Raw genomic sequence first — 25331 nt, 5'->3', positions numbered from 1 at the left:
TAATCAACCAGAGTCAGATGACTAAAATTGCTGTTGTCCATAACATCGTTAATGTACTAAAATTGCTATTATAGAATATCATCATTAATGTACAAACTCAGGTTGTCTCTCCAGGGCTGGATGAGCTCATCCTTGTCTCTATTCATAGACCCTCCATTGCCTCTTAACTGGATTATTGCAAATGTTTCCTTAATTATTTCCCTACTTCTTGCCCCTCTGGCAAGGTCCCCTGTATAGATTTACCCTCTTAATGCATGGCTGTGTTCACCTCACTCCCTCTATTAGTTATCTGTTGCTGTGTAACAGGTTACCCCAAAATGTGGCATCTTAAATATTTATTATCTCACACAATTTCTGTGGGTCAGGAATCTGGGAACAGATGAGCTAGTGTTGGCAGGAATGCAATTCTCTTAGGCTTGACTGGGCTGGAGGGTCTGCTTCCAAGGTGGTTCCCTCAACTACCTGACAGGTTAGTGCTGATCATCGGCAAGAGGCCTCTTCTCAGTTCCTCATCATATCAGCCTCTCCACAGTGACATCTGAGTGTCCTCATGACATGCAGCCAGCTTCCCCCAGGGTGACTGATCCAAGAGAGTGCAAAAGAATAATTTTTAAATAGAGTTTTTAATTGGGGCCTGAGGACAGACAGTAATCAGCAAAATGACTGCCTGTAAGATTATTCATTGCTGCATTAATTGTACAAGCAGAAGACTACAAACAGCCTAAATGTACTTCAAGGGAGAACTAGTTAAAGAAATTTGACAGATACAGTGGAAGAAATAGGATGCTTTTTATATTTATATAAAAGGATGTCTAAGATATAACCTCACATGAAAAACATGAGGTATAGAATATAGAACAGCATGTATTGTATGCAAAATATGTGTGTACATGCATACATATGTGTGTGTGCAATATGTATACATACATACATATATATTTATATAAAATATATGATTTCTCTGGAAAGATACACAAGAAATTGCTAACTGGAGGTTATGGTTGCCTCCAGAAATCTAGGAAGGGGCTCTACATGACTGGGGGAAAGATAGAAAGGGAGACTTTCACTGTATGATATTTGTATCATTTTGTTCTTCCACTTTTATTGAGATATAATTGACATACAGCACTGTATAAGTTTAAGGTGTACAGCATAATGATTACATACATCAATGAAGCGATTATCACAATAAGTTTAGGGAATATCCATCATCTTATATAGATACAAAGTAAAAGAAAAAGAAAACTATTTTTTTCCTTGTGATGAGAACTGTTAGGATTTACTCTCAACTTTCATATATAATATATAGCAGTAATAATTATGTTAATCATGTTGTACATTACATCCCTTGTACTCATTTATCTTATAAGTTTCTATTTTTGACCACTTTCATCCAATCTCCCTCTCCCCACCCCTTGCCCCTTGTAACCACAGTCTGATCTCTTTTTCTATGAGTTTTTTTGAAGTATCACTGACCTACAACACTATGTTAGTTCCTGGTGCACAACATAGTGATATGATATTTCTATACATTACAAAATGATCACCATAAGTGTAGTTACCATCTCTCACCATACAAAGATATTACATTATTATTGACTATATTGGAATATAGTCAATAATAATACAGTTGATATTTCTACCTTTTAAATTATGTGCTTAGGGGCTTCCCTGGTGGCACAGTGGTTGAGAATCTGCCTGCCAATGCAGGGGACAAGGGTTCAAGCCCTGGTCTGGGAAGATCCCACATGCCACGGAGCAACTGGGCCCGTGAGCCACAATTACTGAGCCTGCGCGTCTGGAGCCTGTGCTCCAAAACAAAAGAGGCCGCGACAGTGAGAGGCCCGCGCACCGCGATGAATATTGGCCCCCGCTTGCCACAACTAGAGAAAGCCCTTGCACAGAAACGAAGACCCAACACAGCCATAAATAAATTAATTAATTAATTAAAAAAAAATTTATGTGCTTATTCAAGAATTATTTTAAAAAATTCAGACCAATTGTCCACTCGGGGAAAAAAGCCAAAGCCAGAGGAGAAGAATAAAATAAATGACTTAGCTATAGGAAAGATTTAGACATCAGAGAGAACTAGATGGAAATACAACTTGGACAGTTACTGTTGAAATGTGGGAAACATACGGTTTCAACCCCAAGTGAGACTCCCAGTTACCTATAGTCTAATTCTGAGAAAGGAGGCCTTGGGGCAGTGGTAGAATTACTTTGGAAACCAAGATGAAAGAAGTTCACTTTTGGAATTACATAAATTGGGAGCTGGGTGAATTTTAGAGATACAATAGATCAGAGATCACAAACAAGTAGGCCACTGGCCAGATGCCTATGTGTGTTGTGTTTGGTTTGAATACTGTTTTTAAATGTTATATGAGCGGTTAAAGGATAAACTGAGGCATGTTAAAATTTTTGACTCTATTTGAGCAAAAATCAATTCAAATAGGGCAGTGCCAAACAGCAAGTGCTTAGGAGAACTCCACTGACTGGAGCCTGGGGAGAGAATCTTATAGAGAAAAGGCAGAAGCAAAGCAATTATTGAATGGTTATAGCTTGAAGTCTAGTTGGCTGTTTGCGATTGGTTGTCCTTAGCATTTTGATTTTGTAACCTTGAGGCATTTACAGACTTAGACTTTGGTTTTCTGAGGCAGGCTGCCATTGCATTAGAGCCACCTCAATCTAATGGCCTCCTTGTTTAAGTAATTTAACAAAATTAATTGCCCACATTTGAAGATCAGGAGATTTCACTTTTGTTGTTGTTGTTAAAAAGCTAAATATCTGAGTTCTTTAGAAATGTTGGAAGCTCTGGTGGAGAAGTTCTGCATTCCTACGTGGCAGCCATGGTAGCTTTGTAGAGAGAGGCTGGTACTCCCCAGTTTGCCACGGCTCCCCCCAGCAAGCCAGTTTTCATCACCTCATGAGCTCATGTAAGCATCTCAAGTGAGGAAACTAATGCTCAGAGGCAAACTTTGAGAGCTCATGTCTCCCTATTCCTACTCTCCAATCAAGAGTCATAATCTTGGTTTGTGCCACTACTCAGAATCCTGTCTCTAAATTAATGCCACGACTTCAACCCAGTGGTTGGTTCCAACATCCACAATTGGGAAACCTTTGTTTTTGTTTTTGTTTTTGTTTTTCCTCCCTCAGGAATCATACAAAACTCACCCAGAATTACAAGGACTATCTATCCTGGGATCTTAGAATCTTTCTATCTCCTTTCTGTTGTTGTCTGGTCCTAGTGCCAGGTCTAAGAATGCTCCCATTTTCTGCCAAACTTGCAGCAGGGCCAGAAGCTTCCTTTGCCATGGCTGAAGAGGAAAAACTTCCTCTACACTCTTATATTGTCATTTGGGAACCGTGAATTAAACTGACAAAAGACAGATTAATGAGAGTTCACAGAAAAAGTTGACTCAAGGAGGCGGTTAGAATTGGGGCTTATGTACTATCTTAATGAGATAAGGGGAAGGGGAGCGCAGCACTTACAGGAAAACAAATGACTTCTTAATAGAGGAGGGGGAGAAAGGGCACTTATTGGAAAACAAATGACTTTCAGGAAAGATAAATAGGTCCTTAGAATAGATGGGAGATACACCTTTGTGACAATGTGTAAGTGTGATGCCCACTTCTAATCAATCTTCTCTAGTTGTGGGAGGGGATTTATGACAATTGAGTTCTTTGGGGAAGCTCCACATTTAGGAAGATAATGGAGTTCAGGGGAAAAAAGCCAATTCTCAAATGCCTTCAGCTCAAAATAATTTTTATGCTGCAGTGGTTATTCTGGACCTCTTTAGACTTATTCCAAGGAGTGGCCGCTGGCGCTAAGACTCAAAGGAGTTCCGCTGGTGCCGACCACTAACCCTTCTTTCCCCCGATCCCTGCGATCTGCACATCTCAAGATGCTGTTCTGAAATGCCACACCTCATAGTGAACCACCTTCCCCTGCTGTGTTCTTTCGGGTCCTGCCCCTTCCCACTGCTTCTCAGGAACCATTGTGGTCTCTACTCCTGAAGACAATGTTACTCAATCTCCAGATATATGTTAGAGTTTTTACATCTGAAACATGACTTCATTCTCTGGAGTGAGAGCTCCCCTGTTAAGGGATTTAGAGCAAAGTTTACAGGCACTGGGAAGACTAATTGTCCTCAGGTTGTGAGAATTCAACTCAAACTAGCTAAAGATTAAAGAAATTACTGGCTTACATAATGGCAAGTCTAGGGGAGAAGATGGCCTCAGCCCCACTATTCCAAGTCACCGTGACTTCTCTATTTTCTGCCTTTGCTTATTTAAACTCTTGGCTTTTTTCCTTCTAACCCTTCCACTGTCTGACACGAGCTATGATGTCTAAGGACACATCCTCAGGTCCTCAGAATGGAGGGAGAGTTTCTTAGTTTATAGATAAAATCCCAGAGTTCCGACCTTGCTTCTATTTCCTAGCAGTTAACTCCTTCCTCAACAGCACAATTGGGATGATCATACCTGCCTGGAAAAGCTGTTGTGATTTTTAAAAATATACGTTAGGGATAATACTGTACAGCGTCTGATACACAGTAGGCGCTCAATAAACATTATTCTGCGCGTGTACAGCAATGATACGTATGTACACACTAACACGGGGCCGCTGAGGAGGTTCTAAACGAACCGGACCTGGAGGGCCAGTCGTGCCCCGGGCCTCAGCCTTCGACCCTTAAGTCTCTCAGGCTTTGGGGCAGTGAGGCAGCAGTGCAGCTCTCGAACCCTGGAGTCAAGGAAAAGTTCCGCACCTCAGGGCCGAGAGGAAAACAACGAGGGGGACCAAAGGGCGTGCCAAAACCGCCCTATGCCGCATAGAGCGATGCTGCGTAACCGAGCGGGCTGAGAACCCATCCAGACAAGCTGCGGTGAAAAGAAAGCCAGAGCCCCTCTTCTGTGAGCCGAGACCAGAGAACAATGAGTTCAAGCTCTGCACGCGGAGGCTCGGGGTGCCGCGCCCGGGGGCGGGCCCAACTCGGGGCCTGACGGGAAACGTAGTGTCTAAAGCTGCGCCAGTGCAGCCCAGTTGCTCGCCGGCCCGGGCTACGCGCAACTACAAGTCCCAGCAAGCCCCGCGAGGCCTTGATCAGCCGCTTTTCGCCGTGAAGGGAGAGGGGCGAACATGGCTGAAGGCAGCAGGGGCGGCTCAACGTGCGGCGGCGGGGTGGGTGGCAGGCAGAACCCGGTCCCCAGCAGCGGCGGCTGCAACTTCCCAGAGTACGAGCATCCTGAGCTGAATACGCGCGTTTTCCATGTGGCCGCTTTCGGGGAGTTGTGGCTTGGTCGGCTGCGCGGGGAAGGGGACTTGTCGCTGAAGGAGCCGCCGGCACCGGCGCTGCCCGGGGGCCGAGGGGTTGCCGACTCCAACCGGGAGGATGAGGCCGTGGCCCGGGATCTGGGCTGCAGCCTGGAAGCGGCAGCCGAGCTAAGGGCGGTGTGCGGGTGAGTGCGGGGCCGAGGGGCTTTTGCGGCTTGGAGTCAACCCGAGTGCAGCCTTGCTCCTGCGCGCCCCAGGGCCTCATCCTGGGGGCGGGCCTGTGGTTTACTCCCCGGGGTGGAAGGGCCGCCCTATCAAAGCTTTCCCGGAACAACGGGAGAAGTCCCGTGATGGGAATGCACAATTTCTGCTAGTGGGATTGAAGGGACGAGAGAGCTGCATGAAAGATTAATTTTTCTATTCACTAGTTTTTAAAGTGCTTATTAATGTAGGAAAGCAATCAGAGTAACAGCGACGTGTATCTGTCTTTGACAAGACACTTTGACGACGGAGGAACCTTAGTTTATGATGAGGCTGGAACTCTCCTTTAACCACAACAGTGTCAAAACCTTGATTGTCTCTGGTCTCTTTTGGGGACCTCCTGGGTATGCTATTATTGAGATATTCTTCAAAGTGCCTCATTTTAAATGAAAATATAAAAATAACGATCTCTTTCTCCATTTAACAGTATTGGCCGCCTTCAACCAGCCGTATATCCCTTTCTTTATAGAATATCGGCACAGAATTCGCCTTTAATTCTGGTTATCTGATTGCTTAATTATTCAGTGATGTATTTAGGACACAACCCCTGCTTGCTAAGGACAGGATGCGGTGATTGCTTTGTTTGTTTCTTTTTGTTTTAGTCTTGATAAACTGAAGTGCCTTGAGGAAGGGGAGGATCCAGAAGTCATCCCAGAAAATACTGACCTAGTGACTTTGGGGTATGGAGGACTTCGCTTTTGTTACTTGCTACTTATTTAAATATTTTTTCAACATTATATTGTTCGAAAGTTGACAGTGTGGTATTGTTATCATTCCACCTCCTAAATTCAACCATTGTTGACATGTGGCCGTACTGGCTTTAGCTGTATGTGTTTGAGATACCTGGTGTGTGTCCTTTTCTATTGCTGAACCATTCAGTAAGTTGCAGACATCATGATAATTTACCGCTAAGTACATCAGTATATAGCTTCTAAAAGTATGATCCTACTACTTAATCAGAGTGGTATTATTATACCTAAGAAAATTAACAGTAACAGCATTATCTCTAATATCCAGTCCATATTCAAATTTGTGTTTATTTTTAAGTGTTTACAAAGGTACAGTTAATGCACTTAGACTTTGGGGGTGGCAAGCTAAATACTCTGCTAGTGTGGTAAAGGACTCGTTTTTTAAAATTTTCTGTCAGATGGATACTTTTGTAAAATAGGATAAAAATGAATTACTAGAAAAATGAAATTAAAAGGCAAACATAATAAAACTCCAAGTTTTTTATCATTAAATTCCACAGTAATATTACTGTCATATAGGTGTGAACATTTCTAAATGCTTTCTCTCATTGTCTGTACTGATTGGATAACAAATAGCTCATAGATCAATTCCAGTCTGCCAACCACATTTTGAGAAAGGCTGCTCTATGGTAATACTATTATAGAGAAACTGCATGTAATAGGGAAATTTGTAATTTCCAGTTTGTAGCCCGCTTACTTTGCACCGTCTCAGCTATGTTGTCATCCTTTATCCTACCCTTTCTATTGTCCCCTTCAAAAATTTAGGCAGGCGTTTCGACCCTACCTTGCTGTTGGGTTTTTTTTGTAATTGCCACATCTGTTTCTCTTATCCCTGTTGGCTAACACTTACATTAGCAACACTTGGAGCACTATAAAAGGTTCCTGTCTTTCCTAGGTCCTGTGTTTTCTCCTGACTTATCCATCATGCTATCACCTAAGCACGCTCATTTGCTGAGAAATTGTCAATGGCTCAACCTCTCCTCTATGGGCAAATTTCAGATTTTTTTACTTAGACATTTGAAACCTTCCACATAGCCCAGATCTGCCTTTCTTGACTTGTTTTCAACCATTTTCTCTTTCAGTGCCTCAGGATGCACATGGCCCCTCTCCCAACTGAACCCTAACCAGTCTTTGAGTCCCTAACATTATTTCCACATCTCTACAACCCATCTATCTCCCTTTGGAAATAGATACACTTGTAATGTCTAGAATTCTTCTAACATTTCTAAAGTCCTTGAAGGCTCATTGAGAGTCCAAGCTCCTTCATCTGTGAATTGCCCTTGAGCGTGTCAGACTGCTTTACTCCATCTGGTACCCTTTAACTATTGTTGATTGATTATTTGGATTTTTTTCTAAAATGCACATCTGATTGTCTCACTCTCTTACATAAAATCTTTCAATGGTTCTTAGGCAAAGTCCTGAGCTCTTAAATGGATCACAGGGTCCTCTATAGAATGGATCTTGCTGATCTTTTCGGCCCTACATCCCTGCAGTGCTCCAGCCATGTTACACTGTTTTTCAGTTCCTAGAATGTGCTCTCTCATCCTAGGCCTTTGCCTAGAACACTCACACTTCCTTATCCCCCGGTCTGGCTGACTTCTACTCATCTTTCAAGTTTTAGCTGAAGGACTAAGGACTCCATCTAGCTCCCCTTTTATGCTTATGTAGCTGCCGATACTTCTCTATTGAAATACTCTTCCCACTTATACTGTACTTATTTAATTTTCTGTCTTTTAGCTAAACTTAAAAGTTCCATAAGCTGTGTCTGTCACACCCACTGCCATGTCCCTCATTCCTAGAATTTTGGCATAGAATAATAGGGAGTCAGTAGATATTTGTAGAATGAGTGGAATAAATGAAACTTGCATAAACCTAAGGAAGCGATTTTTTAGAGATTGGCTAAAAGAAGAAAGTTGATGATATTTATAAAGCAGACTTTTTTTTTCTATAGTTAATTACATGCTAATTGGCTTATAATGATGTTATTGAGCTATGTGAAATAGTAGTTTTCAGACTGCTTTACACAGTGCTTCCGTTGGCTATTTTCTGTTACTAGATCAACTGGATCTCCTTGGTTGTCTTCTAGTCCCTTCCATAGGAAATGTGAGTAGAATTATATGTGTAATCTCATGTAAAAGGAGTTAGTGCAGCATTCCTTAGCTGGGATTATTTTGATGTACTTTAAAACTATTATATTTAAAATAAGACTAATCTTAATCTTAACAGTAGCACAAGTGAATTAGGCTTGTGCCAAAAGCCAAAAATCTGTATCTTTATGCTTTCTCTTTCACTAAACTTTCCTTTCTTTTCCCTACCAATAACTTAAAAACATAAAGTAAAAACAAAACCTAAGTACATGACCCCTTTATTGTGGCATAAAATACATTTCTAGCACTTCCTCTTTTCTCCAAAGGTTAAACAACATTGTTTTTAATACAATAGCTTGTAAATAGAATATTTAAGAATATAATCTAAGAAAAATTTCCAGAATGGTGAAGAAAACCCAAATCTACAAATTAAAAGGGCTCACTGGTTACCTGGGAAAATTAACTCAGAATTATCAACTCTGAGATGTATCCTGGTAAAACAGTTATGTTTCAGAGAGAAAATGGGTAACAAGGGGCATTAAAAATATATATAAATACAAAGGTAACCACTGGAACAAAAATGCAAATACCAAACCTCCATCTGCAATTTCTAAAAAATAGACAAGCAGAAAGACATGTCTCATAATGAAAAAAACAGCTAATATAACAAAATACATACAATTAGAAAATGTAATAGAATTGAGGCCAAAGGCATCAGTTTTTCTGCAGTCTCATAAAAGGGTTTAGAGTAGGCTCACAAAACAAAAACCTTACAGAGACAACAGACACATCTAAAATAAAGTAATTCAGAGAGGCTAAAAATAAATGGTGGGACAAAAGTATACCAGATAAATGGAAAGAAAAATTGAGCAGATGTAATGGTCCCAATAACAGACTAATAAAATTCAAGTCCCCAAACATTATATATGACAAAGGACACATTTTAGTGCTAAAAGCCACGAACCACAGTTAAGATAGAATACTTATAAATATATATACCCCAAAAAATACAGCAACCAACTTTATAAAACAGAACTATAGGGGATACAAGGAAACATAGCTAGAAACACACTAACAATAGGGCACTTTAACACACCAATCTCAGCACAAGACAGATCAACTGGCTAAAAAAAAGTGAGGCGGTAAGAGCTCTAAACAACATAATCAGTAGGATATGTCTTATGGAGATACATATATATACATAAAATTTATAACCCAGTATTAGAGACTGCGTGGCACATTCACAAAAATTGGTTATACATTAGGTCACAGAGGAAACATCATAACATCCATTGAGTAGAAATAAAACCAACAGCACTTTCTGATCACAACATAATAAAACTAGAATTTACTAACAAAAACAAAAATCAGGCCATTCTAACATGGAACTGTTCTAACAGGGCTATTGTTACAACATGGTAAAATATATATACCTTAGTTGTAAAGCTAGTATCTTATTTAGTAGAGAAGCAGTACATGTATTCCTGCTAAGATCTGGAATCAGCAAGCATGCCTAGTATCTCACTGCTTTGCAGCATTGAATTATAGGATTAGCCATGCAGTTTGACGAGAGGAATCAATTAGAAGCATAAGAGTAGATAAAGAAGAAAAACTAGCTCTATTTGTGAATGATTTAATGGTATTACCTGGAAAAGAAATCAATGCTAAAACAGACAAAAAACAAAAAAGAATTGTGTAAGAGCAGGATACAAAATTGATAAATAAAAAAAATAGCCTTCGTAGATACAAACAGTAAACAATTAGAGGACATAATGGTGGAGGAAAACCCCATTTACAATAGTCAAAAAGGTTAAATACTTAAGAATAAATTTAACGAGAAATGTGTAAAACTGAGGTAAGGGAAAATTTTAAACCCTCCTGAAAGACTCAGAAAAAATCTTGAAAACATTGAAAGATATCCTCTGTTCTTGAATAGGAATACTAAGCATTATAATGTTGTTAGTTCTTTCTAAGTTAATTTACAGATTAAGTGCAATCCCAATAAAAATACTAAAAGTATTGCTTATTTTATGGAGTTAGACAGTTGATAATAAAGTTCATATGGAATATATTCAAGAATAACTAGGAAAAAACTGGGTGAGGAGGAGAAAATTGTGAGTGCCTGGTTATTTTACCATATATTAAAATATACTACAAAGTCTTTATAATTAAAACAGTGGGTACTAGCTCATGAATAGACAAATAGACCAGTGGAATAGAAGAGAAAGTCCAGTTAGATTCAAATGCATATGGAAATTTAGTACGACGCTATACACAAGAATAAACTCCAAAGGGATTGGGATCAAAATGTAGAAAATGAAACATACCTACCTTGGTGTAGTGAAAGGCTTTCTAACTATTATTTAAATCCAGAGGTAATAAAAGGAAAAGATTGATAAAATTGACTACATATAAAAATTTAAAATTTTGCATGACAAAAAACACCATAAACAAAGTCAAAAGACAGCTGCCAGACTTGGAGAAAATATAACATGTACACAAAGAGCCGGTAACCCAAATATATAATACCTTAAAAGTTGAGGGACAAAGAACAAAAACCCAAAGGGAAAATGGGGAAAAGATATGAACCAGTAACTCACACACAAAAAAGATATAAAAATGACTCACAAACATGAAAAAATGTTCATGCAGATTCATTATTAGAGAAATGCAAGTTAAAATGACAGATACCTTTTTTCTCCTATCAGACTGGCACAAATTTTAAAGTGTACATTCTTTTGATGAGGCTGAGGGAAGCAGGCATTTTCAGACATTCCTGATGGAAATGTAAATTGATAACAGCCCTCTTCTAGGGAAATTTGGTAATGCCCAACACAAAATTACATAGGCACTTAGCAGTCCCACTTCTAGTAATCTCTACTGAAGATATACCTCCAACAATATGAAAATTTATTATGCATAAGGTTATTCGTTGCAGCATTGTTTGTAATGGCCAATATTTGAAATATCCTAAATATACATACATAGGAGAGTGTTGAAGAAATTATAGGACATCCACAGAGTGCAGTATTGTGTAGCTGTGCTAAAGGATAAGGAAGGATGAACCAATAGAGAGATTTCTAGGAAATACTGTTACGTGACAAAAGCAAAGCCCAGAAGCGTACGTTACCCTTCATGTAAAAAAGAAGTTTCACTGGGTATCAATTTATTGGCTCTCATCTAAAAGTGTACCCTTTTTGCCTGCTCTGTAAAAATGAGTCTCAGCTCTTTAAATATTTTTCCTTTCCCAACTGGCACAGTATTAAGCTTTGTCAGTAAAGGGCACAGGAGAGACTTTGCATGAGGAAGGAGTTCTGCTTCTTGGTGCCGTGTGCTGGCTCAGCAGGGTCCTGCAGTGCACACAGCTTCCCCAGCATGCAGCTCCCGCAGTACCCGGCAGTCAGTAACACAGAGCTTTCCCTGCCACTCCACTCCCCTTGAAACCTCCCTGGAAAAGCTTTTCCTGGCACCCTTGAGGGAGATTTCCAGCAGGTTCCACTGATGCACCCTAGCAACTTCTCTGCCATTCAGCAAGTCACAGCCATTCCCTCTCCAACAAGGTCTGGCTCTCAGTCCTGGGGGAAGAAAAGGGAGCCTTCCTTGGGTATTCTTTCTTAGCGCAAGGGGTAGGGTTCCTTGTATCTGCTATTCCTGTATTCTCTAGCGTTCTCTACTTCTTACTTGCCAGTCCCTCATTACTCCAGCCCTCTGTTAAAAGTTAATAATTCTTCAGATTAAGCTTTCTCTGTTCAAATTACTGTTTAGTTTTTTTCTCCTAATTGAACTCAGACTGACACAAAAAGGAATATAAGAAAATACATAGGTATCTGTGTATTTGAACAAAATAAATGGAGAGGGTAAACCAGAACTGTAGAGATTGGTGGCCTGCGGTGGGTGGGTAGGAAAGGGGTGGAAAGAAAGGAGGAAATAGGTACAGGTTAGTGGTCGGGACAAAGAGGGAATGATACTTCTCTGAATATGTATACTTTTTATAACTCTCTTAGAATCATAGTAGTGTTTCACATATCTTTTACACAACCCAAAAGTAATCAGACAATTAAAACCAGCCAAGATATAGGGGGAGACCCAAAATAGAATGTGAAAACTAACAAATGCGTCTATTTGTGTTACAAATGACTAGCATAACAACACTGAAGAGAATTAGGAAGAAAGATCTAATCTGATTTCTGTATAAAAGTGTACTTGGATTCGGTGTTGCAAGGCTGAAGACAAAAAGAGCTACTAATTATTAGTGTTTTTCACAGGGGTGTAGGTTAGCAATTCTGAAACCATGTTTTTTTAAAGAACCGAATGTGTAAGTGAATAGATTAGAGATAAAGGGAGCTGGGTTTCTCACTTGTGGAGAAAAGTTAAGGAAAGGTTGAAGGCTAAAATGAATCCTGATTTTAGTTTGGGATTAGAAGTATTAGTATAAACTCAATGGCTTTAAAAATATATAACAGAGTATTGGGTTAAATAAACTACATTATTGAAGTTAAAAAATATGTAAACAGAAAAATACAGAAACACAGATATTTGTACATGTGTGGTTTAGTATATATATGTATGTTTCGTACCTCTCTCTGCTGAGAGTCCTGGAAGTGGTGACTGCAGTAACAATGAGAACACCTCGTGCTCAGGTACAGGTGTCTAAACCTCTCTCCAGTGAAGGAACTAGGGCTCCTAGGAGAAGTGGTTGGATTCCAGGGCTGAGACACGAAAATACAGGGTGAGCCTTGAGCATCTTCTGTGGTGCCAGAAAGTAAGGAAATGTTTAACAAAAAAAAAAAAAATGATGACTTGTTGAAAGAACAGAGCCAACTTGAAGGAGCTCTTAGTGGCCAAAACTAGAATAATTTGAGCAACAGAATAACAATGGTATTAGATTTTAACCTGTAGAATAAAGTAAATATTTATGAGTTCATACTAATAATATAAATAACCAAAAAAATAAATAAATGGGAAGAAAGAGGCAGGTCTTCCTCATAATACCAATGAATAAATGTTAAAGGAGGAAAATAGAGAGTCACTGTTAGGTATAAACCACAGTAATAAGTGTTGTAGACAAAATCTACTGGTGAATGCTAAAATTCCTGGAGGAAAGTTTGAGGAGAAACAAGATTTGCATAGTCTCAAAGTATCTCCCCCGAAACACTTATCAGGGACAAAGGAAAAGAAAATATCTTTCTAGTGTAGGAACCTGGCGGACAGGAGCTTAACCAAGGTAAATATCTACAGGAATAAGACATACTAATATTAACATTATGAACTTCAGGAGGATACAGTGAGAAGGAAAACATCATTCTTGTGGTATTCTTGTCAAAAGTTTATAAGCTTACTCCAATTATGAGGCAACAGCAATTAAACCCAAATTGAAGGACTTTCTATAAAAACACTGATTAGGGCTCTTTGACAGTGTCAAGGTCATAAAAGACAGAGACTGAGGAACTGTAAAAGACTGGAGGGGAAAGGAGAAATAAGAAATGCAATGTGGTGTCTGAATAGGATCCTGGGACCAAAAAAAGAGGCACTAAAGTTAAAAATTTGTGAAATTCAAAAAAGTTCTTTAGTTAATAATACTGTATTAATGTTAATTTCCTGGTCTTGATAATTATTCTGTGAACATGTAAGATGTTAACAGGGAAAGCCAGGTAAGAGATATAAGGGAATTCTTTGTACTATTTTTGCAGCCTTTCTTTAAGTCTAAAATTAGTTCAGAATAAAAAGCTAAATATTAAAGATATTTTTGAAGCCCCAGTAAAGAATGTTGAAGTTTGATTTTTCTTGTAACAGGGTTAGAAAGAGACTTCTGGAACACCGGGAAGAAACCATAACGATAGACCGGGTCTGCAGACAAGAAACATTTGCTTATGAGATGGTAAAAGTCTTATCTTTTCTACCTTTTCCCATGAAACAAACTCTCATTGATGTTAGTGATGACTGTATGATGGCTTTATATTGGATGTGCTTAGTTGGAAACAAATTAGAGAAACTTCACTGGGACTGGGAACTAGTAGGAGAAAAAGACCGATAAAATTCAAGCGATGGGGAGTTCCCTGGCAGTCCAATGGTTAGGACTCCACTTTCACTGCCGAGGGCACAGATTCGATCCCTGGTCGGGGAACTAAGATCCCGCAAGCCGTGCAGTGCAGCCAAAAAAAAAAAAAAAGAAAAAAAATTCAAGTGATGGCACATTTTCCTCTCAGATCTCTGCCTTTATTTTTGCTTTTACTTTGGTCTTGCCTTCTGTATTAGGCTAATTTCATGCCTTTCACCACCCTCTTTCTGATATTTTTGTTCTGCTCCTGATTTTGGTTTAACTATATTCTTTTCTAATCCATTATTTCTTAGCTAAAACCCTCAGAATAATTTAAGATGATGAATAATGAGGAATTAAGTGTTAGTAGACATGATAGGTTCATTCAGTACATGTTCTTGACAACTTATTATGAGCCAAATGCTGTTTTAGGCACTTAATAGTGCAGAAGGGCATCTGTTTTCTCTCTCACTCATTTTTATAATTGTAAAATTTACGTAACATAAAATTTAACATTTTAACCATTTTAAACGTTCATTTAAGTGGCATTAAGTACATTCACAATGCTGTGTAAGCATCACCACTATTTTCTGAACTTTTTCATCATCCCAAACAAATTCTATACCCATTAACACCAACTCCCCATTCTCCCTTACGCCAGCCCCTGGTAACCTCTGTTCTACTTTCCATTTCTGTGGATTTGCCGATTATAAATATTTCATATAAGTAGAATCATGCAGTATTTGTCCTTTTGTATCTGGCCTGTTGTACTTACTATAATGTTTTAATGGTTCCTCCATGCGGTAGCATGCATGAGAACTTCATTCCTTTTTATGGCTGAATAATATTCCATTGTATGGATATACCACATTTTGTTTATTCATTCATCTGTTGTTGTGGACATTTGGGTAATTGCTTCCTTTTGGCTATCGTAAATAATGCTGTAATGAGCATTAGTGTACAAGTATCTGTTTGAGTCCATTTTCAGCTCTTTTCAGTATATACCAAGGAGTGGAATTGCTTGGTCATATGGTAATTCTAGGTTTAACATTTTGAGGAACTACCAAACTGTTTTCCACAGGGGTTGAATTATTTTATATTCCCACCAGCAATGCAGGAGTGTTTCAGTTTCTCCACATTCTTGTCAACATTTGTTATTTTCTAGGCTTTGATAATAGCCATCTTAATGGGTGCGAAGTGGTATTCATTATGGTTTTGATTTGCATTTCCCTAATGATTATTGATGTTGGGCATCTTTTCATGTGCTTTTTGGCCATTCGTATACTTTCTTTGGAGAAAGGTCTATTCAAGTCCTTTGAGTCCTTTGCCAGTATTTAAATTGGCTTGTTTGTCTCTTTGTTTTGGAGTTGTGAGTTCTTTGTATGTTCTGGATACTAGACGCTTACCATATGTATAACTTTAAAATATTTTCTTCCATTCTGTGGATTGCCTTTTTACTCTCTTGATAGTGTCCTTTGATGTACAAAAGTTTTAAAATTTGATAAAATACAATTTATCTGTTTTTTTTCTTTCGTTATTTGTGCTTTTGGTGTCATACTTAAGAAACAATCGCCAAATCCAACGTCATGAAGATTTTATTTTACCCTGTTTTCTTATAAGAGTTTTATAGTTTTAGCTCTTAAGTTGTTGATCCATTTCTAGTTAATTTTTATGTATGGTATAAGGGAAAGGTTCAACTTCATTCTTCTGCATGTGGATATTCAGTTTTCCCAGCACAAAAGACTGCCCTTTCCCTATTGAGTGGTTTTGGTACCTTTATTAAAAGTCAGTTGACCAAATAAGGTTTATGTCTGAGTTCTCTATTCTATTTCATTGGTCTGTATGTCTGTCCATATCCTGGTACCACATTGTTTTGATTACTGTGGCTTTGTGGTCATTTTTGAAATTTGGAAATGTTAGTCTTCCAGTTTTGTTCTTTTTCAAAATTGTTTTCATTATTCATGGTCCCTTGAAATTCCATACGAATTTTAGGATGAGTTTTTCTATTTCTGTAATAAGAACAGAAAAAGCATTGAGGTTTTGATAGGGATTGCATAAAATCTTTATATTGTTTTGGGTAGCATTGTCACCTTAATGATACTGTCTTCCAATCCATGAACAAAAGATGTCTTTCAGTTTGTTTAGGTTGTCTTTAATTTTGTTCAGCAACATTTTGTAGTTTTTTTGTGTGTACAAGTCTTTCATCTCCTTTGTTAAATTGTTTACTAAGTATTTTATTTCTTTCCTTGCTATTTTAAATGGAATTGTTTTCTTAATATTCTTTTCAAATTGTTCATTGCTATTGTATAGAAATACAACTGATTTTTGTGTTGGTTTTATATCCTACAACTTTGCTAAATTTATTAGCTCTAACAGGATTTTTTGTGTGTGTGAGTTCTTTAGGATTTTTTACGTAGAAGATCATGCATGTCATCTGCAGAGATAACTTTATTCTTTTCCAATTTGGTTGCTCACTTGACCTGTCCTCCTTCCTTCCTCCCTCCCTCCCTCCCTTCCTCCCTTCCTTCCTTCCTTCCTTCCTTTTCCCCCTAATTTCTCTGGCTAGAATTTCTCTAGTACTTTGTTGAATAGAAGTGGCAGAAGTGTACAACCTTATCAATCTTTAACTATTAGAGTATTAGTTTAGCTGTGGGCTTTTCATATATGACTTTTATCATATTGAGTAAGTTCCCTTTGATTCCTATTTTATTTAATGTTTTTATCAAGAAAGGGTATTGGATTTTGTCAAATGTTTTTTCTGCATCAATTGAGTTGATGTGTTGTTTTCCATCATTCTATTAGTGTTGTATATTACATTGATTTGCATTTGTTGAACTACCCTTGCATCCTGAGGATGAATCCCCCTTGGTTGTGATATGTGATCCCTTTTATATGCTGCTGAACTTGTTTTGCTAGTATTTTGTTGAGAATTTTTATATTTATATTTATAAGGATTGTTGGCCTGTAGTTTTCTCATAGTGTCTTTGTCTGACTTTGGTATCAGAGTATGCTGATCTCATAGAATGAGTTGGGAAGTATTCCCTCCTATTCAGATTTTTTGGAGGACTTCAGGAAGGATTGATAAATTCACCAGTGAAGCCATCTGGTCCTGGGCTTTTCTTTGTTAGGAGGTTTTTAATTTCTGATTTAATTTTCTTACTTGTTACAGGTCTATTCATATTTTCTGTTTCTTCTTGAGTTAGTTTTGATTATTTCCTTCCTTCTGCTAGCTTTGGGTTTAGTTTTCTTTTTCTGGTTCCTTAGGTTATTGGTTTGAGATTGTTCTTTTCTAATGTAGATGTTTAGAGCTGTAAGTTTCCCTCTTTGTACTGCTTTTGCTGCATCCCATAAGTTTCTTATGTTGTGTTTTTGTTTTCATTTGTTTCAAGGTATTTTGTAATTTCCCTTGTGATTTCTTTTTTGACCCATTGGTTGTTTAAAAGCATGCTGTTTAATTTCTACATGGAATTTTTCAGTTTTCCTCCTGTTACTGATTTCTAGTTTCATTCCATTGTGATCAGAAATGATACTTTTTTAAAAAATTTATTTATTTTATTTATTTATTTTTGGCTGTGTTGGGTCTTCGTTGCTGCATGCGGGCTTTCTCTAGTTGCAGCAAGCGGGGGCTACTCTTTGTTGCGGTGCACGGGCTTTTCATTGCGGTGGCTTCTCTTGTTGCGGAGCACAGGCTCTAGGCCCTCGGGCTTCAGTAGTTGTGGCTCGTGGGCTCTAGAGTGCAGGCTCAGTAGTTGTGCCGCATGGGCTTATTTGCTCCACGGCATGTGGGATCTTCCTGGACCAGGGCTCAAACCCGTGTCCCCTGCATTGGCAGGCGGATTCTTAACCACTGCGCCACCAGGGAAGTCCCAGAAATGATACTTTTAATGATTTTAATTTTTTAAATATATTAAGACTTGGTGGTCTGTCCTAGAGAATGGTCCCTGTGCCCTTGAAAAGAATGTATATTCTGCTATTGTTGGATAGAGTGTTCTATATATGTCTGTTAGTTCTAACTGGTTTATAGTGTTGTTCAAGTCTTCTATCTCCTTATTAATTTTCCATATGGATGTTCTACTTATTTGTTGAGAGTGAGGTATTGAAATCTCCAAGTATTATTGTAGAAACCATCTGTTTTCTCTTCAGTTCTCACTTTATATCTTGTGAAGTTCTACTGTTAGCTGCATATGTTTATAAGTATTGTATCTTGCTGGATTGTATCTTTTCTCAATATATAATGTCCTTCTTTGTCTCTTGTAACCTTTCTTTGACTTAAAGTCTATTTTGTCTGACAGTAATATAGCCCCCTCAGCTTTCTTTCGGTTACTATTTGTATGGAATATCTTTTTCCATCTTTTACTTTCAGTCTCTTTGTGTCTTCATATCTAAAGTGAGTCTGTTGTAGAGAGTGCATAGATGGATCTAGTTTTATCCAACCTGCCAATCTTCTGCCTTCTTAATAGGAGAGTTTAGTCCATTTACATTTAGAGTAATTACTGATGAGGATTTACCTCTGCTGTTTAGCTATTTGTATGTCATATATGTTTTTTGTTCTTCAGTTCTTCCATTACTTCCATTCAGTTTGTATTTAACTGAATTTTTGTGGTGTATCCTTTTGATTCCATTCTGTTTTCCTTCTGTATGTGTTGTTATTTTCTTAGTGGTTACCGTGCAGATTAAAATTAACTTCTTAAACATAGAACAACCTAGTTTTAGTAATACCAACTTTTTCAGTAGTGTGTGTGTGTGTGTGTATAATCCTATACCTCTCCGTCTCTTTCCTTTATATGGTGATTGTCACAGGTAACATCTTTATATATTATGTGTCTGTTAACATAATTTATAAATATTGTTTTAGGCTTTTGCTTTTGAAATCACATAGGGAAAAAGAGAAGGTACAAACCAAAAGTACAGTAATTCTGACTTTTATAATTACTTATGTTTTTACCTTTACCAATGTTCCTTATTTCTTATAGATTCAAGTTACTGTCTAGTGTCTTCATCTCAGGCTGAAGAATTCTCTTTAACATTTCTTATAGGGCAGGTCTACTGGTAATGAACTCCCTCAGCTTTTGTTTATCTGAAAATGGCTTAGTTTCTCCTTTATTCCTGAAGGCTAGTTTTGCAGGGTGTAGAATTCTTGGTTGACTGTTTTGTTTTTTTTTCATGACTTTAAATATATCATTGCACTGCCTTCTTGTCTCCATGGTTACTGGTGAGAAACCATCTTTTTTTTAAAAATGTTTGTTTGTTTGTTTGTTTATTATTTTTGGCTGTGCCGGGTCTTAGTTGTGGCATGCGGACTCTTAGTTGCAACATGCGGACTCTTAGTTGTGGCATGTAGACTTTTTAGTTGCGGCATCCCTGTGGGATCTAGTTCCCTTACCAGGGACCGAACCCGGGCCCCCTGCCTTGGGAGCGTGGAGTCTTACCCACTGGACCACCAGGGAAGTCCCGAGAAATCATCTTTTAATCTTATTGAGGAACCTGATTTCCATTAGTTCTTTGTTTATGGTTTCCTTTAGCTAATTGAGTGCGTTTAAGACAGCTGATTTAACATCTTAGACTAGTAATTTCAGTGTTTGGGCTTCCTCAATGGTAGTTTCTGTCAAATTCTTTTTTTTTCTTGTGAATGGGCAATATTTTCCTGTTTCTTTGTGTATTTTATAAGTTTTTGTTGAGAACTAGACATTCTGAGTGTGTTTTTTACTTGTTGAGAGCTGGAGCTGTTTGTGACATTTCCAAACTATTTTTCCAACGTGTAGTCCTTGTTGTGTACAGGCATACCATATTTTATTGCACTTTACTTGATTATGCTTCACAGATACTGCGTTTTTTTTTACAAAATGAAGGTTTGTGGTAACCCTCCATTGAGCAAGTCTATTGGTACCATTTTTCCAACAGCATTTGCTCACTTGATGTCTGTCACATTTTGGTAATTCCCACAATATTTCAAACTTTTTCATTATATTTATTTTGGTGATCTATGATCAGTGAACATTGACATTATTAGTACAACTTGTTGAGGCTCAGAAGATAGCATTTTTTAGCAACAAAGTGTTTTAAATTATGGTCTGTACATTGTTTTTGGGGACATAATGCTATTATTGCACACTTAATAGACTACAGTATAGTATAAATATAACTTATGTGCATTGGGAAACCAGAAAATTCATATGATTCACTTCATTGCAGTATTTGTTACTGAGGTGGTCTGGAGGTGAACCTGTGATATCTCCAAGGTATGCCCGTATGGTCACTGATGTTTCTGATTAATTATCACTTTGGTCAGCCAGTGACCTGACCAAGATTTCCTTAAATGTCTGACTCCACAAAGGGTCCTGTGTCTTTAAATTTTCCAGTGGATGCTGCTGGGGGAAGCCACTGCTGGTAAAACTGAAGTCAGGGGTTTCCCTGGTGGCGCAGTGGTTGAGAGTCTGCCTGCCAATGCAGGGGACACGGGTTCGAACCCTGGTCTGGGAAGATCCCACATGCCGCGGAGCAACTAGGCCCGTGAGCCACAATAACTGAGCCTGCGCGTCTGGAGCTTGTGCTCCGCAACAGGAGAGGCCGCGATAGTGAGAGGCCTGCGCACCGTGATGGAGAGTGGCCCCCACTTGCCGCAACTAGAGAAAGCCCTCGCACAGAAACGAAGACTCAACACAGTCATAAATAAATAAATTAATTAATTTAAAAAACCAAAACAAACAAACAAAAAAAACAAAAAACTGAAGGCATGTATCTGCACCAGGCCCTCAGGGCATTGCCAGACCAACCAAATCACACTACCCCCAGTTTTTGGAGAACAAGATCCCACTGCTCGTCCTGGTGTTGGCCACCTTTTCCAAGACCACAGGCTGCTGTCTCCACATCTGCAACAGGGCTAAATGATGGTAGTTCTTAGCCCATGGTAGTTAGTTTATACCCTCTGCTAACCTAGGAAAGATCAGCAGCTGGCTCCTTCATCAGGCACTGACCTGGTTGATACAAGTGTCTGATCAGGTTCCAGAGTGCCGAAATAGTTGATTCCAGTCTCTTTCCATCTTAATGGTTGCTCTGCTGGAGGGACCGATCCCCTGGAGCTTCCTGCTGTGCCTTTTTGCACAGTGTCTCTACCACCTGTTTTTAAAACATCTTTTGCACCTTTACTTCTTAGCCAGTCCTCCCTGGTGGCCTCTATTTTATAGTTATTAAGCACATATAAAAGAGAGTGTGATGTATTGATGGATTAAAGATGTGGCAGTGTAGTAAAAAACGGGTTTTAGAGTCAAACAGATTTGTATTTGCATTCTAACTCTGGTTTACCGTGGGTGAATTGGTGAACCTAAGCTTCATCTGTCAAATAGCTTTCATGATAATATGAGAAGAGGTATGTAAAAGTGTTAGTAACTGCCAGTATTAGACCAACGTTAGGTGATACTCCTGTTTTATCATCAATTGCTAAGCACTTAGTGCCCAATGTCTTATTAGATGCTTTATTATACATTTCCAGCAACCATTCTGTAAAGTAAGTATTTTCTGTTTTTTATAGATGATGAAACTAAAGCTTAGAGAGGTTTTCAACAATTTTCTTGAAATGGAATTAGGAGTCAAACCCAGGGCTGACTCAAGCCCTTGCTTATAGCCCTTATTCTACACTGCCTCTGATCTGGGTCACAGTGTCTGATTTTAATGTCTTTATTAACTTGTTTTCCTTCTTCAGGAGTCACATGCCATAGGAAAAAAGCCTGAAAATCCAGCAGACATGATTGAAGAAGGAGAGCTTATCCTATCTGTGAATATCTTGTACCCTGTTATATTTCATAAGGTCAGTAGTAAAACCTTTTGGATTCACAGATAATATGAGTGACTTTTGTCAAAGAATTTAATTATTTGAAGTTTAATTATTTGAACCTTATTTGAACCAAAATAAATGCAAGCATATGCTGTCTCATATGACATTCTGTCTATATTCTTGGGTTCTTTTTTATATAAGGAATATGGTAAATAAGGTCAGATTTCAAATTATCTCTTGAGTAATAGGATTACAGTTACAGCGTTGGAATGTATACCTGATTTCTGTATTAGTAGCAACTGGAAGTGTATGTAAATCCACAGTGATTCTGAAAATATGTATTCTTGAGGATTGTTTTTTTTTTTTTTGCAGAAAAACTGGTGAAGGAAAGGGGTGGGGTTTTTTTTTCACCAATTCAAAATTCTTGGGAAGTTATTGAACTAGCTAAAGACAGCTATTCTTAGATGAAAATGCAGAAAGTTAACAGGTCAGGGGTACCCAGGAATTTCTTAAGAATCTCTAATAAAGAGAACTCTATCCCAGCCCAGAGTGTATATATTCTTGATTCTCCAAATACATGTATCATAAACTCTGATAAGGTTTCATTGAAATATTACTCTACATAAATTGCACTTGTGAATAAATAGACTTTTATGAATCATCTGGGAAGTAGTACTAATTACTTTGTTTGATTAAGATCTCAAATTACAATCAAAACAAAGCAAAACAAAACCAATAAAACCAAACCTCTGCATTTATAACATGCGGGTAGTGTATAGATTGCTTGACTTCAATGAGGTAACTTCCAGGAAAATTTAAAAGACAGTGAAGTTATATTCCAAAGGTGCTTCATGTTAATGTCACTTTAGTAGCATCTTGATTATAAAATTTAGCTTAAACTAAAAAAGTTTTATTGCCAAGTGTATTAGTCCATTCTGGCTGCTATAACAAACTAGCACAGACTGGGTACCTTATAAGCAACAGAAACTTGTTTCTCACAGTTCTCGAGGCTGGAAGTCTGAGATCAGCATGCCAGCATCTAGTGAGGGTCCTCTTCTGGGTTACATACTTCTTTTTTATAAGGGCACTAATCTCATTCATGAGGGTTCCACCCTCATGACCTAATCACCCTCAAAGGCCCCACCTCCTAACACCATCACATTGGGTCTTAAGATTCCAATGTGTGAATTTTGGACAAACATGAGCAGTCAGACCACATCACCAAGTGTCTCAATTGTACTCATAGGATTTTAATTTATGGAGGTGACTGAGTGACAGCACTAGAGGCCAGTGCCATTGAAAGATTTTTATTGTTTACATTTCCTGAGGGGAAAGGGTATGCCACATCATGCAGGGCCACAGGGGTAAGCACCAGTATCAGTCAGGAGGCAAGGGAAAAGCATAGGCCACAGCCTTTATTGGGTTTCCATGGGAAAGGCATGGCAGGGCAGAGTAAACAGTTTAGGATTGGCTATCTTGAATAATTCCAGTGGGCTCTGGGCTATCAGGCTGTCCCTAGTTTCTGGTACCTGGCTCTGGATTGACTTAGGACAGGGGAAATATCGGCTTGGTATATGAGAGTTAGATAAAAGAGATGGTTTTAGAGTATGGGCTCTGGATCACAGGGGAGATGTAAACAACTTTGGCGATTAGTTTGGAGCTATAATTAATCGATGCTGAGTAGACAAATGCAGAATCTAAGAAAACACAGGACACCATATTATGGGAATAACTTAAAGTAAGAAAACTAGTAACTTAATTTAGATCTGGTCATGACAGGATTTATAGTTTAACTGCTTTGTCTCTAAGTGAACACTGATTTATTTACTGTCTGACTCGTAGCACAAAGAACACAAACCGTACCAGACGATGCTGGTATTGGGCAGTCAAAAGCTCACGGAACTGAGGGATTCAATTTGCTGTGTCAGTGACCTCCAGATTGGTGGGGAATTCAGCAATACTCCTGACCAAGCCCCTGAGCACATCAGCAAAGTAAGGTGATTTTTTTTTTTTTCTAACACTCATAAAACAAGAGGAAATAATAATAATAAGCTAAGGAAATAGTGATTTTAGGTCAACAGGCTCATAAACATTCTGGTGAATGCTTTCTTCTTCTATGCCATTCCATCAAGCTCATCTCTTCCCTTCTATTTTTTTTCTTAATTTATTGATTGATTGGTTGATTTTTGGCTGTGTTGGGTCTTCGTTGCTGCGCGCAGGCTTTCTCCAGTTATGGCGAGCGGGCGCCACTCTTCATTGCAGTGTGCGGGCTTCTCATTGTGGTGGCTTCTCTTTTGTTGCTTAGGACGGGCTCTAGCCGCATGGACTTCAGTAGTTGTGGCACGTGGGCTCAGTAGTTGTGGCTCGTGGGCTCTAGAGTGCAGGCTCAGTAGTTGTGCCGCATGGGCTTATTTGCTCTGCGGCATGTGGGATCTTCCTGGACCAGGACTCGAACCTGTGTCCCCTGCATTGGCAGGTGGATTCTTAACCACTGTGTCACCAGGGAAGTCCCTCTTCCCTTCTTTTTGTCATCAAGACCTTTTTAAAGATGAGGCTATATTCAGTTTTGATTTCTTCATCTCCCATTTATTTCTCAACCATTTTCTGTACACTCTTCTTTCTAAGGTCATAGGACCACCTAATTTTCTAACCAATAGGTCTCTGTTCCACGTTCATACACTTTGACCTCACTGTAGCATTGGAATTTGCTGTTCACTCTCTTCTCTTTCAAACTCTGTATGAGTGTGTCTGTCAAAACTGCCCCCAGCAAAGCGTTGGAGTCCACCCAAGAGCATCAGTGCCCATAGAAGAACCTGTTAGTTCAAGGATCGAAGCAAACAGGGACGTAATATCTGGTGATGGTCCTTGCTGGTGTTTCCCAGGGTGCTGCTCTCAAAAGGACAGAGAAACCCTGCATACTCATTGGATCAGGATAGAAAGGACCCAAGTGGCAGACTGGCCACCCACAGTTTCCAGAAGGGATTGCTTACTCAATAACAGTAGGGCCTTGATCCTTCTGAATTTCATCATAGAGCAAGCTTGACCTCAGATTTACTGGCATACCTAAGAAGGGCAGCATCTCCTGTAGATCACTAAGAAGATGTTGGAACAACTAGAATGGAGATAAGAGTTTGGACAAGAACCATCACAGTCT

The 25331-nt window shown here is 38.7% G+C and overlaps 1 protein-coding gene across 2 annotated transcripts in view; it reads left to right on the top strand.

Annotated features, from left to right (window-relative positions):
* The first annotated feature begins 5124 nt into the window (after window positions 1-5124).
* SNAPC3 (small nuclear RNA activating complex polypeptide 3) overlaps window positions 5125-25331 on the top strand; it is a 36899-nt gene continuing 16692 nt past the window's right edge. For both annotated transcript variants that reach the window (XM_007176775.2, XM_007176776.2), the window contains exons 1-5: window positions 5125-5457; window positions 6136-6213; window positions 14163-14247; window positions 22106-22210; window positions 24020-24169. In XM_007176775.2, coding sequence (XP_007176837.1) covers window positions 5138-5457; window positions 6136-6213; window positions 14163-14247; window positions 22106-22210; window positions 24020-24169 — 738 coding nt within the window. In that variant the 5' untranslated portion in view covers window positions 5125-5137. The remainder of the gene's footprint in view (window positions 5458-6135; window positions 6214-14162; window positions 14248-22105; window positions 22211-24019; window positions 24170-25331) is intronic.

Source organism: Balaenoptera acutorostrata, chromosome 6 (genome assembly GCF_949987535.1).
Source record: "Balaenoptera acutorostrata chromosome 6, mBalAcu1.1, whole genome shotgun sequence".
NCBI classification, from domain to species: domain Eukaryota; kingdom Metazoa; phylum Chordata; class Mammalia; order Artiodactyla; family Balaenopteridae; genus Balaenoptera; species Balaenoptera acutorostrata.
The sequence above is the reverse complement of the archived record's forward strand: the minus strand, read 5'-3'. Positions and strand labels throughout refer to the sequence as shown.